At 34.3% G+C, this 18,544-nt stretch overlaps 1 protein-coding gene across 4 annotated transcripts in view; it reads right to left on the bottom strand.

The window, feature by feature from the left end:
* Fstl5 (follistatin like 5) overlaps positions 1-18,544 on the bottom strand; it is a 575,824-nt gene that overhangs the window by 496,190 nt on the left and 61,090 nt on the right. For all 4 annotated transcript variants that reach the window (XM_034501239.2, XM_076932541.1, XM_076932540.1 and 1 more), the window contains exon 2: positions 16,806-16,947. In XM_034501239.2, coding sequence (XP_034357130.1) covers positions 16,806-16,931 — 126 coding nt within the window. In that variant the 5' untranslated portion in view covers positions 16,932-16,947. The remainder of the gene's footprint in view (positions 1-16,805; positions 16,948-18,544) is intronic.

Raw genomic sequence — 18,544 nt, 5'->3', positions numbered from 1 at the left:
GTCAAATCTTCTAGTTTGGGAGTTATAGATGATTGTGAGCTGCCATGTGGTTGCTGTGAATTAAACGTATAACTTCTGGAAGACTACTGAGTACTCTGAAACTCTGTTCCATCTCTTGTGCATTCTTTGTATCTATTTAAATCTAAATCTTACTTCAATGCTCAAAGATGAATTTGGAACTAGTTAGATATTTTTCCTTTCAAATAATGATGACAATATGAATGGTATGTGTTTATTTATAAAGCCCTCAGTTATAGTATAGTAGACACGTAATGTGTGATATTATTATTTTAAGCATTAAAGCATATGTCTCCATGGGAACACTTCAAAAATTGATAGAGTCTTAGGCAATAATATTTATTGTTACACATTTTTATTATTACACATTTAATGCTAAATTATGGGAAGTTTTTATGCTTTACTACAAATGTTCTTTGCCTGGGGAACTTCTTTTTAGTTTCCCACTGTTTTGTCAACCTGAGAGCTATAGATGTTTTTTCTTCTCTCGAAGTGCAAAACACTTCATTCCTGCATATTCAACAAAAATTCTATTAAAGAAAACTTTAACACTACTATATATTATACAAATGAAAATATTTTAGTAATGCTCCATTAAAAAATTGAGTCAAATATATTTGGCAACCTGTTTAAATTTCAGTGGGCAAATAACATTCTAATATTAAGATGAACCTTGTGAATGTGGTGATGACTGTTTTAATATTTGAAAGTAATACCTTGCTAAACATGGAAAAATGAATATTCATATCCATAAATTCTTAATTCATTAGTGTACACAGAGTGCATCTGCAGTTGAACACACATTGTACTCAGGTTGAAAATATTCTAATTTTGTAGAGCTCTGATATTTATATTCATCTCAGTAACACTGTTATATTTCAACATGAAGGAAGCTAGCCAAACCAAAGTTTAAATAAGAGAATGGAAATACATTCAAATTCAAAGTCTGTCTAAATGTAATATGGTAATGGTAGCTTCCTTAATTAAAGCTATAAAAATCTACCTCAATTAATGAAATTAAGCTCTGCTATGGCACATTTGGTGATTAGTTGGTTTATAGTTTTTTGAAACTGTCTATAGGCAAGGGAATTTGAATTATAGTTACTAAGATAAAAATATATTTCTAATCAGGTGTAATGATGTGGATACTTTCCATATGAGAAAAAAAAAGATAAAAACCCCAGTTTTATATAATGAACAAAGTAGTACAAACAGAGGGATTTTGCCACTAATTATAGCTAACTAATGCTCCAACATTCTATGCCTCCACTTCCCTAGAAAACATGAGAGGCACTGGTGTTTGGGGAAATTTGTATAGGCATATATTAAATATGATACCAATATTCTACTTTGCTGATCATTGTTAACATATCTTAAGCAAACTTCTCAGAGAGTTTCTATTGTTATTTTCTTTAGTGTAAAGAATGACACATGAAGTAGTGGTGGATAACTTAGAGTCACAGTATTGAAGTACACACACAGAAACACACACACACAAACACACACTAAATAGAATCACAGTGAAACTTCTGTATCACTAAGATATATTCAGTTCCAGTTGCAATCACCCACCAAATTGATTTTCAAAGTCGTTATACAAGTCTGCACTCCCAACACCAATGAAGAAGTGTTCTTCTTGCTCCACATCTTTGGCAGCATGTGCTATTCTTGAGTTTTGAATCTTAGCCATTCTGGGTGTAAGATGGAACATCAGAGTTATTTTGATTTGCATTTCCCAGATGACCAAGGACTTTGAACATTTTGTTAAGTACTTCTCAGCCATTTGAGAGTCATTTATTTAAAATTCTCTGTTTAGTTCTGTACCCATTTTTAATTGGTTCATTTGGTGGTTGCTGTCTAGTTTCTTTTGTTATTTATAAGTTCTAGACGTTAGCTTTCTGTCAGATGTGGGGATGGTGAAAATCACTTTCCAACCTGTAAATTTGTTCTATTGATAGTGTCCTTTGCTTTACAGAAGTTTTACAATTTCATGAGATCCATTTATCAATTGTTGATATTAGTGCTTGAGCCATTATTGTTCTGTTCAGGAAATTTTCTACTGTACCAATGCATTCAAGAGCATTTCCCCTTTGTCTTCCAAGAGATTTAGTATATCTAGTTTTATGTTGAGGTCCTTGGTCCACTTGAACTTGAGTTTTGTGCAGGGTGATGAATATGGATCTATTTTCATTCTTTTACATGTGTACATACAGTTAGTCCAGCACCATTTGTTGAAGATGTTTTCATTTTTCTGTTGTATGGTTTTGGGTTCTCAGAAAACTGGAAATAGTTCTACCTCAAGATTGAACTATAAACTGCTGGACATATACCCAAAAGATGTTCCAGTATACCACAAAGACACTTGCTCAATTGTGTTCATAACAGCTTTATTTCATAACAGCTTTATTTGTAGTAACCAGAAACTGGAAACAATGTAGTTAACTAAACTGGAAAAAAAAAAAAAGTTAACTTAACTGAAGAATGAATGGAGCACCCTCTTAGAGACAAAGGGGATGGGGAATGGGATGGGGGTTTGTAGAGGGGAGGCAGGGAAGTGGGACAACATTTAAAATATAAGTAAGTAAAATAACCAATGGGGGAGGGAGAGAGAGAGAGAGAAGAAAGAAGGAAGGAAGGAATAAAAGAAGGAAGGAAGGAAGGAAGGAAGGAAGGAAGGAAGGAAGGAAGGAAGGAAGGAAGGAAAAAAGGAAGGAAGGAAAAAAGGAAGGAAGGAAAAAAGGAAGGAAGGAAGGAAGGAGGAGAAAAAGAAAGAAACAAAGAAAACAGACAAAGAAACAAAGAAACAAACCAAGAAACAAAGAAAGAAAAAGAAAATGTGATACATCTATACAATGGAATACTGTTCAGCTATTAAAAAAAGGACATTGTGAATTTTGTAGGTAAACTGATGTAACTTGAAAATATTCTGAGTGAGGTAACACACTCCCAAAAGATCATGGAATATACTCTCTTATAAATGGATATCAGCCATAAAATAAAGGGACCATGCTACAGTTCACAGACACCCAAAGAAGCTAAACAAGATGAAAGGAAAAAACAAGGTAGCTTGAATCTCACTGACAAAGGGGAATAAAGTAGTTATAAGTGGCAGACAGAGAAAGGGAATTAGTCGGAGAGGGGATGGGGAAGGGAATGGGGGGATTCAGGATCAGGTGTTGGGAAGGACAGGAGAAAAATGGCTAGATGGCTATGAAGATGAATGGAAATCTGCAATAGACAGTGGTAAGGAGATTTCCAGGACAAGACAGAGACCTGGGATAAAGGAGGTACCCAATTATCAATGGGGTGACCTTAACTGTAACTCACTACATTAGGGTATGAAACCTGAAGAGGTCCTCTCATGTAGCCAGTCAGGAACCCCAGTGGAGAGATAGAGACACAAACTCACCCAAAAAATTTTCAAACCCAAATTATCCTGTCTAATAATAATAATAATAATAATAATAATAATAATAATGCAGACATGGGAGATGGAGCAAAATCCAAGGGAATGGCCAACTAATATTGGCCCAACTTGAGACCCATCCCATGGGTGATCATCAATTCCTCTACTGTTAAAACTCTGTTATACTTGTATGTAGACAGGAGCAAGGTGTCCTCTGTCACATAGCAGCTGACTAAGACAGATAAGAACACCCACAGCCAAACAGTAGATGGAACTTTGGGAGTTTTATGGAAGAACAAGAAGAAAGATTGTGGCCCAGAAAAGGAAAAAAAACGTCCACAGGAAGACCAGCAGAATCAACTAAGCTGGACCCTCAGGGCTCTCAGAACATACCATTAACCAAAGAATATGCACAGGCTTGACCTAAGCTTCATAGTGTACATGTAGCAGATGTGCAGCTTGCTCTTCATGTGGGTCCTGAGCAACTGGAATGGGGGCTGTCACAAAGTTGTTGCCTTTCAGTGGGATGTTCTTCTAGCTGGACTGCCTTGTCTATCCTCAATGGGAGAGGAGGCACCTAGCTTCACATTGAAGGTTTGAGACTTGAAGTGCCAGGATCGGGGGGGATACCCAGGTGGGCCCCCCACCCACTCAGAGCAGAACAGGAGGGAGATGAGAGAAGAATTGTGTGTGGGGAGTGATAGGAAGGGGGACTATGAAGAGGATGTAACCTGAATAAGAAAAAAGTAAATTAAATTAAAAATAAAAGAGAGAGAGAGAAAGCACTGAACACTAGAATTCACACTTCCCTACTTCCTGATTGCAGACCAGCTGCTACACACTCTGGGCTTTATGCCTGGACATAGACATAAACCCTCCATGCTCTAAATAGCTTTTATCTGGTTATTTATTTCAGGAACAAGACAACATAACTGATAAAATTAGACCTTACTTTAGAAAACTATTCTCTCTAATAGACTGAGTGCCTTGGTAACACCATTTTAGAGAAGTGTTGACATTTCTTGGAAGATATTTAACCTCAGAAAATTTTTCTAAGCAGATTTCCCTGAATAGAAAATCAAGTAATAATCTAAGAAAATTAAAGTGATTTCAATCCCAACAATACCAAATAAACATAAAAATTAACTTAAGCTCTGTCATATTTGGGTAGTTTTCACTTGTATTGATTGGGACATCAAATTCTTAATCCATTGTTAATTTCTCCCACCTGTGCTTCTAATTTATTCTTCTGCTGAGTGACACTTGTTATTTATTTACAATGTCAGTTGTCTTTATCATAGTCTTATTTCTATTATTACTGAAGCGTAATGAACCTAGCAGGTCATTGTCACCAGTTCAGCTCTTCAGGTCTGACACCACACTGTTGAAACATATGATAGTTGTCCAACTAAGACAAGATCTTAGATAAAGAACTAAAAGCAATACAACAATTGTGCACAGAGATAACACATTAAATCATTCCCAAACAAATTGACATCTGCATATATGAAGGCAATAGAAGCTAGACAAAGACACCAAATCTCTCTCTCTCACTCTCTCACTCTCTCATTCTCTCTCTCTCTCTCTCTCTCTCTCTCTCTCTCTCTCTCTCTCTCTCTCTCTCTCTCTCTCTCACACACACACACACACACACACACACTTCATGACCTAAACCAACAAAGATTCCCTCAGCAGATGAATGCATGTAAAAATTGTACATGCAGACCATGGAATATTATTTGATTGTCTTGAATGCATATCACTATGAAAGAAGCCAATAACTTTAGACTAATTACTATGTGATTTCATTTATGTAGATGGAAAATTATGAATTATTGAGAAGGGGTGAATGAACACAGTTCAGAGGTTTACGTTATTGAAATATGATATTCATGTTACGTCACATTTATCAAAGCCTCATTTAGTTTCAAGCTAGAGCCACAAATGAATTGTTTTGCAAACTGCAGGCTTTGGATGATAATCAAGCACCACTGCAACAATGTGTCATTCTAATTCACTGCCCAAATAACAGAGAAAGGCCATCTATGCAGAAATGAGAACATATGGGAATCTATGTACTGTCACATTATTTTGTTGTTTAACCTACAGCGCCCCTTATAATTAAAATGTATTACTAAAAACCTGATAAAAAGAAAAGAGAAACAAATAATGCTTCTAAGGTTTTTTGAGCAAATTTTAGACTGACTGCCAATTAAGATAGACATTTGTTATTGGACATCTTTATCATAATGGCTGACAGCACCTTAGGTGAAGAGGGCCTGGGGTTTAATCCGCACAGCTGATAAATACATCCTCAGTCAGAATCCTTAAGCTCAACACCTTTAATCTAAGCCTGTTTGCACAGCTAATTGCATCATTAATTTCCTGTAGACAGCTAACTAGAAAATAAACTTTGTGCTGGCTCCCCTAAGAGACACTTTCCTTATTACACTTTTCAATATATATTGAATCATATTTTCATTAAATCATGTTTTCAGGTGTTTGAGAAGTTTATTTCAATCATATGATGAATTGGAGTATGTTCTGGAAAATTCAATATGGAATCTTTTGTTCAATGCTATACATTTATTAGGCTCTTAATAAATAATGTGCTGAAATAACAAATGAACGTGTTTTTAATTGGTTAAAAAAAATACATGCCAGAAAAATGTTTGCTGGAGGCTAGAATGTTGAACACACGAGAAAGCTGAGAAGTATGCATTCTATTTTCATGTGCACAGCACCTCCTTAGGTCACATTCAACAACGTATGTGAGTTCACAACCCTTAATTATCCTAACAGCAATGTGTGCAGTTATGAGTGTGTGTGTATGTATGTGTGTATTTGTGTGTGTGAGAGAAAACAATGTATATATGTTTATATACATATACAAAAACCTTTATTAATTTTATTTTTATCAATTGTTTTATTTATTTACATTTCAAATGTTCTCCATAACCCCTCCATAAGCCCTCAACCCCATTCTTCCTCCCTTTCACCTCTAAGAAGACATTATCCCACCCACTTTACCACTCCCATCTCACCCAGCATCCCAGCATCCCCCCATCTCTGAAGCATGCAGCCTCCACAGGACCAAGTACATCCCCTTCCACTGAGGCCAGTCAAACCCATGCATGCTCTTTGGTTAGTGGCTTAGTCCCTGGGAGCTTTGAGGGGTCCAGTTAGTTAATACTATTTTTCTTCCTATGGAGTTGGAAACCCCTTCAGCTCCTTCAGTCCTTCCTCTGTCCAATGGTTAGCTATAAGTATCTGCATCTGTCTCAGTCAGGTACTGGTAGGCTCCTGTCTCTAAGCACAACATAGTATCAGCAATAGTGTCTGGGTTTGATACATGGGAATGGGATGAATCCCAACTTGGGGAGGTATCTGGATGGCCTTTCCTTCAGTCTCTGCTTCATTGTTTGTCCCTGAATTTCTTTTAGATGCACAATTCATGGACAAAAATTTTGAGATGGGTAGGTGGCCCCATCCTTTAAATGAGGACCATGTCTATGTGGTCTCTTCAGGTTCCATCTCTCCACTGTTGGGCATTTCAGTTAATGGCTTTCTCATTGGGTCCTGGAAGCCTGTCACATTGCTAATATGACTTTCTAATGGTTCCCATCCTCTGTCCCCCACCCCACACGGTTGCATATTTCTTTTTATTCTTCAGGCCCTCTGAGCTTCTCTCCTGTCTCTACAATACCTAATCTTACCCCTTAGTTTCCCTCCTCCTTCCCTCTACAACCAATTTTCCTCCCTCCCTTTGCCTCCCATAATTATTTTGTTCCCCCTTCTAAGTGGAATGGAAGCACCAAAACTTAAATAGCCTTTCTTGTTAAGCTTCATATGGTCTGTGAGTACTTAGAACTTTTTGACTACTATCCAGTTACCAGTGAGTACATACTATGTATGTCTTTTTGGGTCTGGGTTACCTCACTCAGGATGATATTTTCTAGTTCTGTCCATCTATCTGCAAAATTTGTGATGTCCTCATTTTTATAGCTGAATAATATTCATATTCAATAAATGAACCATATTTTCTGTATTCATGCTTTGGTTGAGGGACATCTTGGTTATTTCCACCTTCTGGCTATTATAAATAAGGCTGCTATAAACATAGTGGAGAGTGTGTCCTTGTGTATGGTAGAGCATCTTAAAAGATATATGGGTATATGCCCAGAAGATGTATAGCTGGGTCCTCAGGTATACCTATTTCCTGTTTTCTGAGGAACTGCCAGATTTATTTCCAGAGTTGTTATACTAGTTTTCAATCCCACCAATAATAAAGCAATGTTTGTCTTTCTCTACATCCTTGCCAGCATCTGCTATCTTCTGAGTTTTTATCTTAGCCATTCTTATTGGTATAAAGTGAAATCTCAGGGTTAATTTGATTTGCATTTCCCTAATGACTAAGGATTTTAAACATTTCTTTAGGTTCATCTCAGATTCAAGATTCCTCTGTTGAGAACTCTCTGTTTAGCTCTGCAACCCATTTTTTATTTGGGTTATTTGGCTTTCTAGAGTCTATTCCTACAGCTGATAAGCAAGTTCAGGAAAGTTGCTGGATAAAAAATTAACTCAAACAAATCAGTAGCCTTCCTTTATAGAAAAGATAAATGGGTTGAGAAAGAAATTAGGGAAACAACACCCTTTACAATACTCACAAATAATATATATTATCTTCGTGTAACTCTAAACCAAGCAAGTGAAAGTTCTGTATAATAAGATTTTCAATTCCCTGAAGAAAGAAATCAAAGAAGATCTCCAAAGATAGAAAAATCTTTCATGTTCTTTGATTGGTAGGATTAACATAGTGAAAATGGCTATCTTACCAAAAAGTAATCTGCAGATTTAATGTAATCCACATCAAAATTCCAACTCAATTCTTCACAGAGATAGAAAGCACAATTCTCAACTTCATATGGAATAACAAAAAAAATGAGGACAGCAAAAACAATTCTCAAGAATAAATGAACTTCCAAGGGAAATCACTATCCTGGTCCTCAAGCTATACTACAAAACAATAGTGATAAAAGATGCATGGTATTTGTACACAGATAGACAGGTTCATCAATGCAATAGAAGACCCAGAAATAAACCCACACACCTATGGACAGTTGATCTTTGACAAAGAAGCTAAAACCATACAGTGGAAAGAAGAAAGTATCTTCAATCAAATGTTGCTGGTCTAACTGGCAGACTGCCTATAAAAGAAGGCAAATTGATCCATATTTACCACCTTGTACAAAGCTCAAGTCCAAATGGATCAACATAAAGCCAGATATGATGAATGTAATAGAAGAGAAAGTGGGATACAAACTTGAATACATTGTCACATGGGAAATTTTCCTAAACAGATCACCAAGGGCTGAGGCTCCATAATCAACAATTGATAAATGAGACCTCATGAAATTGAAAAGCTTCTGTAAAGCAAAGAATGCTGTCAATAAGACAAAACAGCAACCTACAAATTGGGAAAAGATTTTCACTAACCCTACATCCAATAGAGGGCTAATATTCGAAATATACAAAGAACTCAAGAAGTTAGACTCCAGAAAACAACATGCTTTCTATCTAGTGTTATAACTCTAAATACAGGAAAGCTCAATTCTAAATAAAAGTTAATAGAAACAATATCACCCTTTCAATTCTTTATATTCTACCAGGTTTTTAATCATCTAAACATGCTAAATTTAAAGCTCATAAATTAAGAGATTTATTCCCATTTGTAATGTACAACTTTTCCTAATTGAATTCACAATGTAATTTTTTAAGAATTCAAGCTGCAGTAAATAATATATAATTTATTTAAACGTTGAAGAAACAACTGCAAATGCCAATTTGAAACTATATTAATTTTAAAAATCAGATTAGTGTATCTTTATTTACTGTACATCAGAGTACTTCTTTCTTATATTTTGTATACAAACACAAACACACAAAACTACTTAAAGTATCTGTTTTCTAAATATGTGGTGATTAAGTATGATCAATTAAATAGATTCAGATGCAATGAGTTTCCAATGTGGTCTTGCTTCATTTTTCCCACAGAAAAATATCAATGGGCTCTGATAGTAAAGGAAGAAAGCGTCATAAACTATACAAGAACATTCATAAAATAAGCATAGACAGGATTGTACCTTGGGTGTTTAGAAAAATATGTATTTGTATGAAACAGAAGTCTTATCTGTGCCCAAAATTATACATAATAGCATATATTAGAATCCTAAAAAGCAAGTTTAGTTGTTATGGCTATATGATTTATTTCATTTGACTACATTTTTAGTTTCATACTAATTTGGAATACATAGAATAATAATTTGTCACATTTCTTTCATTTTAAAAGTTGAATTATTCAAAGGAAAGCACTGTTTTTAAATCATTAAATTATTTAAGTTTTAAATAATTTAAATCATTAAATTATTTAAATTATTTAAGTTTTAAATAATCTTAAAACTTTAGATAACATCTTCTAATGTGAGAACAGAGGTAAGAGAAGCCCCATATTGCAAAACATATACTTCCTTGAAAATTCATTCCCAAGGATCAAAAGATGGTTTTCTATCAAAGAACTTTATCTTGAGCATTTCATATTCCAGATATATCTCTGTGGTTGTTTGGGTTAAGTAGAGTGATTTTAGCCAGAGGAACAAATAAACTTTAGTTAGAAGTAATAGACAACACTTCCAAACATTAACACAACATGTCATTTTCTTGAAGATCTTAAGAGGTTTTTTACTGGGAAGGGGGAGAAGTGAAGCTGGAGCCATATACTTGGTTTTTAAGTCAACTTATCTCACACAGCGCTTTATTTAAACAGATGTATTAATTGTTACTATTGACTTGTTTTATGTTCCAGGTAGTATTCTCAATAGTTTTTGGAAGACAATCTGAACATGGCTTTTTGTGCTCCTACAAATACTATGAGCTGAGCCATAGGCTGAACATCATTTACTCTAGATTACATGTTAAGCATGCTTATAAACAAATGAGATTCCCAGAAAGGAAGCCATATGTCTATGGAAGATACTGCAATGCAGACTGATTAGAACTTCATGACTGTATTGAAGAATACAGTAAGTGTTATAGGTTCTTTTAATAGTCTCTTTAATTAATCATTCATTTCCCACCTCAGAATCTGACCTAACAACACTGGATTATCACATAGTGTGGAATCATAATATAGTCCAAATGTTGATAGTATGTCTACTATTATTGCTATGATCATTGGATTGTGCTTTGTTTTTAGCACTGAAGATAATGACTTTTATTACTACTTGTGAAACTATGTATCCCAAAAAATACCATTGGCTATAAAGATGATTAATAAGAACTTCAGGCCTTTCCTGATTTTTGACAATGTTCAGATTTACTCATTGAACTAAGCTTAGTATATCTTTCTCTAGTCTCACAGTGTTTGGAAGACAAAGAGAACCAAGGACCTCAGAAGAATTCAGCAATAATATCTCTACTAATCTTTTCTTCATGAGATTAATAAGACTCAAAATTATCCAAACCTATCAATAATCCAAGCAGAACACATTTCTTAAAAGATTTTTATTTTATATGTTCCTTCTCTTCATTTAATTGACATGTTTGACAAAAATTTTGTGCACTTAAAGACCATGACTAGGTATCTCATATACACATATGTAGTGAAACAGTCATTACCACTAAGTTAGTAAAGATACCATTGCTCACATATTCAACATTTTTTATATATATTTGATGTATATGTTTTCTGTGTATATGTTTGTGTCGTGGAAACTCTTGTGATCTACCCCTCAAAAATAAATAGAAATGTATTAATACATTTCCAAGTTAATAGATTTTCAAGTTGCTCATCATGTCTGGCCAAAGTTTTACAAAACACTTAGCTGAGCCAGTGTTGCCATGGTCTTTTAAATAATGAAGATTTTTTTCTCACTTATGAGCTTGACAAATGTTTCACACTGTAGCTTAACATGCTCTGAAAATCATTTTGTAGCCAAGGCTGGTCTAGAACTCATGACAATATACTTGTTCTATATAAAAAAATTATTGTGAAAACTCGTGGTATCTCTAAGATTCATTCTTTCTATCAATAAAGATTGTGGATTTATTATTGTACTTTATTTATATAACTCAAGACTCAGTTCTTGCATAATCAGAAGATTGCATGGAGGCAGCATTAGTTGATACAGGGATTAATTTCTTTGCAGGGGATGTTTTTAAAAGATCCAGATTTTTCAAATGCAAGGTATTTATTTGAAACAAATCTAAAATGTAACCATAGTCAACCTTCTTAATATGCATAAAATAAATTTGCCCATACATTTTAACAAGAATACCTTTAAACATTTAGTTAACTAATTTTTCACAGTAACCTCTTAACCCCTCTTGACCCTACCCACAGATTTTTTTCAAGGGGTAGTCCAAATTGTTTCTTGACCTCAGGGGGGGGGGGGGAAACACCTAGCATTTTAATGCTCTCTCTGAAACTTCCTACTAGTAACATGGTAATTTCCAGGACTTGGCAACAGTCTTCCTGTTAGAAAATAAGGGTCTTGGATTGCTTGGAGTGCTCTGTCTCTGAGCACTGAAAGTCTGAGGTTCTTTTAATGTGTATCTCTTTCTCTGTATTTCTCTCCTGCTACTTTCTATTATGCCACAGTGTTAATACAAAAGAAACAGAAAGGAAAAGAAAGTCATATATCAAAAATCAGTTCTTTGAATTTTATTGTGTTATTGTGACCAGCTACACTATCATGAATGATTAAATTTTTCACACTTTGCTTCATTCACACAATGATCCTTACAGACAAGTACTTCAATTTCAGAAAAAAAATATCATAGATCAACTTCAATTTGCTGGGTTAGCTGGACTTGACACTCTGCTCAAAGTGAGACACAAACACTTCAGGGGCTTTAAGTGATGCCATTAGAAACACTCAAAGAACTTTACTGTCCTCATACAGTCTTCTCTAACCCAGTACAGTATAGCAGAGTGATCAGCACTTTAGGAGAGATGAGGTAAAAAGACAGGTGCTAAAGCAAGGAAGATTAACAGGCAGACAAGTAAAGAGCTTGTTAATATTTGGAAATGTCAGTGCATGCATACAATGGGCTATCCAGATAAAAGGAGGCTAACTTGTTAGAAATTATAGTTGAGTGATTAGTAGGAGGAAAACAGAAATGAGGGAGAAATGAAAAAGCCAAAAAAAGAAAATGAAACAAGGAGCCCTCCCCCCACCCCCAAGAGAGAGAGAGACAGAGAGCAGGGAAGAAGTGAGGAATGGAGGGAGGGAGGAAGACGGGAAAGGGGGGAGTTCTAGTTTTGTCTTATCTGTGATGAGCAGCTGAGAGCACATGGAGATAACAATAAACCCCAAATTCAATGATTTCACATAAAAAAGAACTTCTTTCCATTCCGTGTTCCATGACACCCTAATTAACAGGATATATAATTCACTATGTTGTTGGGACAGGCTAGATTATTAAATGGCTACCATATTTGTTACTCTTTAGGGCAAATGAGAATTCTGGAAGATTTCTCAGTTGTTATAAAATATTCATTCAAATACATTTCATGCTCTTCTGTTCCTCACTCACAGGCCACAATATTAGCAGATTTTCTGCACAAGTTTTTTTTTTTCCTTAGCCTACTGGAAAAGGGCAAGTGACTACAGAAAGGCTATTAAGGAAGGAGATAAGACTTATATTCAGTGGCCAATAAAAGCTCTTTGCTACTTGCCACACTGCTGGGTTAAAAGGTCCTACACTTTCATGAGATGGAAAGATCAAAGGATTGACAAGTGCAAAATATTTGTAATTTTTCTAGGAAGGTGCCATATGTCCCCAGTGATTCTATTCTCCTCTTTTTTACTTGATTGTTTCATCTGTTTCAGTGTTGTCATGGGAATTTTAAACCACCCAAGCACTGGAAATGTAAAATTTATAGTTTAAAAGAACTAGCAATGAAACTGGAGGACAACAAGAGGACAGAATAGCGGGCAAGCATATTTAAACTTGCATAGCTATGGTGTATCTACTCTGTCACTTTTTACAGAAATTCATCATTATAACACAACCAAGTATTGTAATGTGCATGTTGACCATAAAAAGTCACCTGGGGACGGTGAAGAAAAGAAAGCAATGGGAAAAATGAAGAGGTAGACAAGAGAGGTATCTGGCAAGGAAAGATAACATAGATGAATACCTATCAGGCTGCAGAGACAGCTCAGCAGTTAAAAGGACTTGTTGCTCTTGTGAACAACTCAGATTCTATTCCAAGTGCCCACATGGTGGTTTATGACCATCTGTGACTCCAGTTCTGGAGGGTTAAAAATCTGCTTTTGAACCCCACGGCAAACAAACAGGCAAGGAATGAGCATAGATACATGCAGCCAAAATTTCACATATTAAAAGTAAACTGAATCAATATAATAAAATATAAGCCCATTTATTTAATTTCAAGGTAGACATATGTGTGTAAACAAAGTTGTAAATTTATGTCACAGAGTTCAAGTACCTATGAAAACACTCATTTAATTTTAAACATATATTAGATTTTTTAGACTCTATTTTAAAATTCTACTTTATAATTTTGGATGACATTACAATAAACAAATTCTAAACATCCATGAAATCATATTTTCTTATCTATGAAGGAATAATAAAACCATGTTATCCATGAGAGTGCCCATAAGATTAAAAAAAAACTAACATAAGGAATTAAGTGGAGTGATAGCTCCATGGTAATAAATATCTAGTGACACAGTTACGTCTGGTGACATGCACTACTCCAGTTGCATTCGTTCACCAGTGTTATAAATATCTCACAATTTAGAAATTCTTCACAATGCACATGATAGTCAATCATTATTGTACTGTGATTAAAATTCAGATTTCTGATAACAAGATCATCTACATTCAAGATGATTTCTATCTTTCCTAGTGATTCTCTGCTAACGGTCATCCTAAACCAAGTAAAGCCACCGTCAGTAGATACTCAGTTCAGAAAACAATATGAAAATACAGTTGATATGCTCTATGGGAAGCAGAGGGAACAATCTTAAAAGCAGACATTTCTCTCTCAGGTCTGTGTCACGCTGCTTTATGATCATTATCTTTAAATTTAGGGTGAATCTCCCATTGTCTATCCTACCTTTTCATTTTTTCCTGTCCTATTGATAATGACTGTTGCAGTCGCCTGCTCACATGGAAGCTACTTTACATGCTTCACATGGAAGCTTCTGAATCTGAATAATATCATCCAAATAAGCAGAAAGAGCAGTCCTGTGTCCCAGGCTACACCACCATCAAACGACAATTTGTAGGAAAGCAGCTTGTGCAATAGCACACCATGTGTACGTTTTAAAGCGTAATAAATAAGAGCAGAAGTTTGTGGGCTTTGAATTTAGTGGCTGTGTTTTACAGCTCCTGCGTGTTAATGAATTGCCTCAGATGAAGTTGCATAAATGTAGTGGGATAAACACATTAGTAAAACACACAATCAGCTCTTCCTCAGACATATATTTGTAGAGTATAATTAAGATTTCTATAATTAGCATGGCAATTTTATTGTTACTCATTTTTACTGTAAAATACAGACAAATGAATTTTAATGACATTTTTGATATATACAGCTGCAGATGGTGAAATATGTATGTGTTTGTTCATATCTGTATCATTTCAACATATACTGACAAATTAGTCCTATTTTTGTCTCAAAATGAACATTGTCTTTATTTGCTTTCTTTGCTCTGATGAACAGCATGACCAAAAGGAACCTGGGTGTTATTTGGCCCGCTTGTTCCAATTGCAGTTTTTCCTTGAGGAAACTCAGGGCAGGAACTAAAAACTGGAAACTGGAGACTGGAGACAGGCACTGAAGCAAAGACTATGAAAAGATAATTTTTACTGTCTTGCTTCCCATTGCTTGCTCGGTTTACCTTTTTTTCTCTTATAAGTGGTAAATAACCACTTACACACACACATACATACATACATACACACACACACATACACACACATGCATGCATGCACACACATAAACACACACAAGAACATACAGGCTTACATATGTACACATCCTCACTAGTTAACTTTGGTAGCTTAATCATAGCCACAGAAAGCTGTTTAAAAGTGATGTATTTTCATGAGAACTTTGCCCTGTGTTTTATATATCAACATATATTATTTCTAGTGATATACAAATAGGCATACAATGATGTAAATATTAAAATATATTTATACTCGAGAGTTTATATTCTTCTCAAGTTTATTTTATTTAATTATATTTTTTTTCTTTTAATATCTATTAAATTGCCTAGATAGGTATATTGATATATTAACATGTAAATTTAACTGAAAATTTTCTCAAAATGTTCACAATGATGCACAAAACTGTGGTCATGTATTTTGTAGAAAACTAGTGGAATGTAATCAAGTATTTTACCCACCAATCCTCTACCACAGATTTAGTCCATCAGTATCTCATATGTACCCCGTACCAGGAAATGCAAAACTTAATTTTTCTGACCTTAGAATATAATGTTAAAGCAAGGAACCACCCACAATTAAAATTTAAGGTCCTATGTAACAATAAAACAAATTACTGCTCATTTTAAGGTTGAAAAAGTTGAAAGCATATAAGTATTTGCTCCAAAACACTTCACATTTCTATGATCAGGGACCTAAAATTTAACAGCTTTTGAATAAATGAAAACATTCAATAATTTTTATATGAACTGGATTTCTCCATTGCCAACATATATGTGTATGCATATATATCTTTGTAGGAATTTATAGAAATTAATATTTTGCAGACTAAAATATTCTAAGACGTGTATAAAAGTAATAGAAATTAACTGGCTAACTCAGGCTTAACTTTTGGTATATAAATTATTACGAATACTCAGGGGAAACTTTAATAGCAATAGTTTTTAATGAATAATTTTATTTTTAAATTATGTGCATATGAATGTGTGAGCCTGTAGGTTTATGAACATGTGTGTACAAGTGCCATAAAATTCAGAATAGTATGTTAGGTTCCCTGAAGTAGGAATAGAAGTGGTTGTGAGCTGCTCGATTAACTAAAAACCAAGCTCAGGTCCTATGTAACAACAATATGAATTCTTAACCACTAATACATCTCCCCAGATCCAACCTAGTGCACTATGTTTTAGATCCAAAGTACATCTTTTCCTCATAAAAAATAGTATTCTATTCACCAAACTGTAATCTTTCAGTTGCTGCTATTTCCCATTTTTAAAACTTTGTCATATAAAATAAAATTGTTGAAAGCATGTTCAGAAGTGAGTGTCCCTAAGCTTATATCTAATCTCTTAGTTCACACATGTAAGCCACTTTGAGCACACAGAAAACTTGGCCATACCTTATGTCGTAATCTTGTGAAAGGTTGATAGGATTTAAGGCCATATCCTGATTCTTTTGTTGGCCTCCCTTCAGACTCCAGAAAGATGAATCCAAGAATCAAAATGGCTGAACAGCACTTAAACATCTTTATTGATTTTTACCTGCCAAAATTAGAATTTTGAAAATCAGAGAAAATACATTATATGATAAGAATATATATTGAAATTTTTCATTATCATTGAGAAATCCTAATACATTGATTCAGAGCTGACTAGCTTATGACCATGACTACTACTCCAAGTATTTGTGCATAACATAATTGTAAATATAATTATTGAACTCCTTGTTAAATATATTTGATGATTAAATCTTTATAACCCTGTATAATTTCAGTTTTCTGTTAAGAACTTGTTAGAATTTCATAACATAATTTTCTATGGTACAAACAATATAGTTTGGCATAACTTACAGAGATCAGGTTTATTAAGTTGTAATAATTTTTCCAATATTATTTTAAAAGCACATATTAGGTTGATGATGGAAGACAATTTTACACTAATGTCCTTTGATATTTATAATATTCTATATTTCAAATGAAACAGAGAAGATATAAAATGGCATAAAGAATTGACGTAAACATTAACCACCTTTCAAACATACAGTAAGCTTACTTTTTTTAAATAAAACTGCATTTCATTTTGCCTCATTTACCAGGATACTTCCTTGCTAATTAACATAGAAGAGGTTTTTGTCTTCATATTTAAATATGAAATACAGTGATACAAATAACTTCACAGGACTTAAAGCAATTAATTGAGCTGCAGTGTTTTGTAAACACTCCTCAACTATTTTTTTCCATCTGTAAAAACTGAAATAACTCAGTTTAAGAGATAGTGTATTTCCTACCTTCTGAATTTTCTGAAAGCATTAGAAAGATAAACACAATTTTGTCTATTTTCTTTCTCTGCCACTTTTTCCATGGTTTCTCTCATCTCTTCATCAAGACAATTTTTAACTTCCTCATTCATAACCAGGACTATCTATTTTACAAAAATAGATAGTGAGTTGAAATTTGATGTTTATGTCATTGGTACACTATTTCAGACACATAGATATTTGTTCGTGTCTCTAATGAGCAAGTGACACAACGCCCCTTAATACCACTCCCAAATAATTATTCATTCATATATGTCAATTTCCCTTTATTTGACAGCATTTACTTATAATAACATATTACTGGTATGATCCTTGAAAAATACTAATCATTTCTAGCAGATCATGGAGAGATCCCAATCTCTCCAGTTGTATCCTTTTACTCTCTTCTTTGTATATATATCTACATGTACATATACACAAACACTCACTCACAGACACACACACACACACACACACAGGACTACAATTTAATTTATTTAGTACATTGTATCAAACATCATTTACATTTGGTATGTAAAATTCTACACACATGCATAAAATAGCATTCTCCTATAATGATTTTTAGTGTCAAAAGACAGGAAATAAGAAATGTTTCTTTAAATTTCACTGGAAGCTCATTATCAGTAAGTAAGCATGTACATTTTGAGTCAAGCACAGTCTTGTGTAAAAAAGTTGTGATTAAAATTGAAAGACCACTATATCCAGCTCTGTCACAGCAGTCATGCTATAGTTTATAACATTGTTCCTGTTCTTGTGATAATAATATATACTGCTATATAAATGGCTAAGGTGCTGCCAATCATAATAAAGAATAGCACAGTT

The sequence above is a fragment of the Arvicanthis niloticus genome, chromosome 4 (genome assembly GCF_011762505.2).
Source record: "Arvicanthis niloticus isolate mArvNil1 chromosome 4, mArvNil1.pat.X, whole genome shotgun sequence".
NCBI classification, from domain to species: Eukaryota; Metazoa; Chordata; class Mammalia; order Rodentia; family Muridae; genus Arvicanthis; species Arvicanthis niloticus.
Note: the sequence above shows the minus strand (reverse complement) of the source record. Positions and strands in the feature narration are given on the sequence as shown.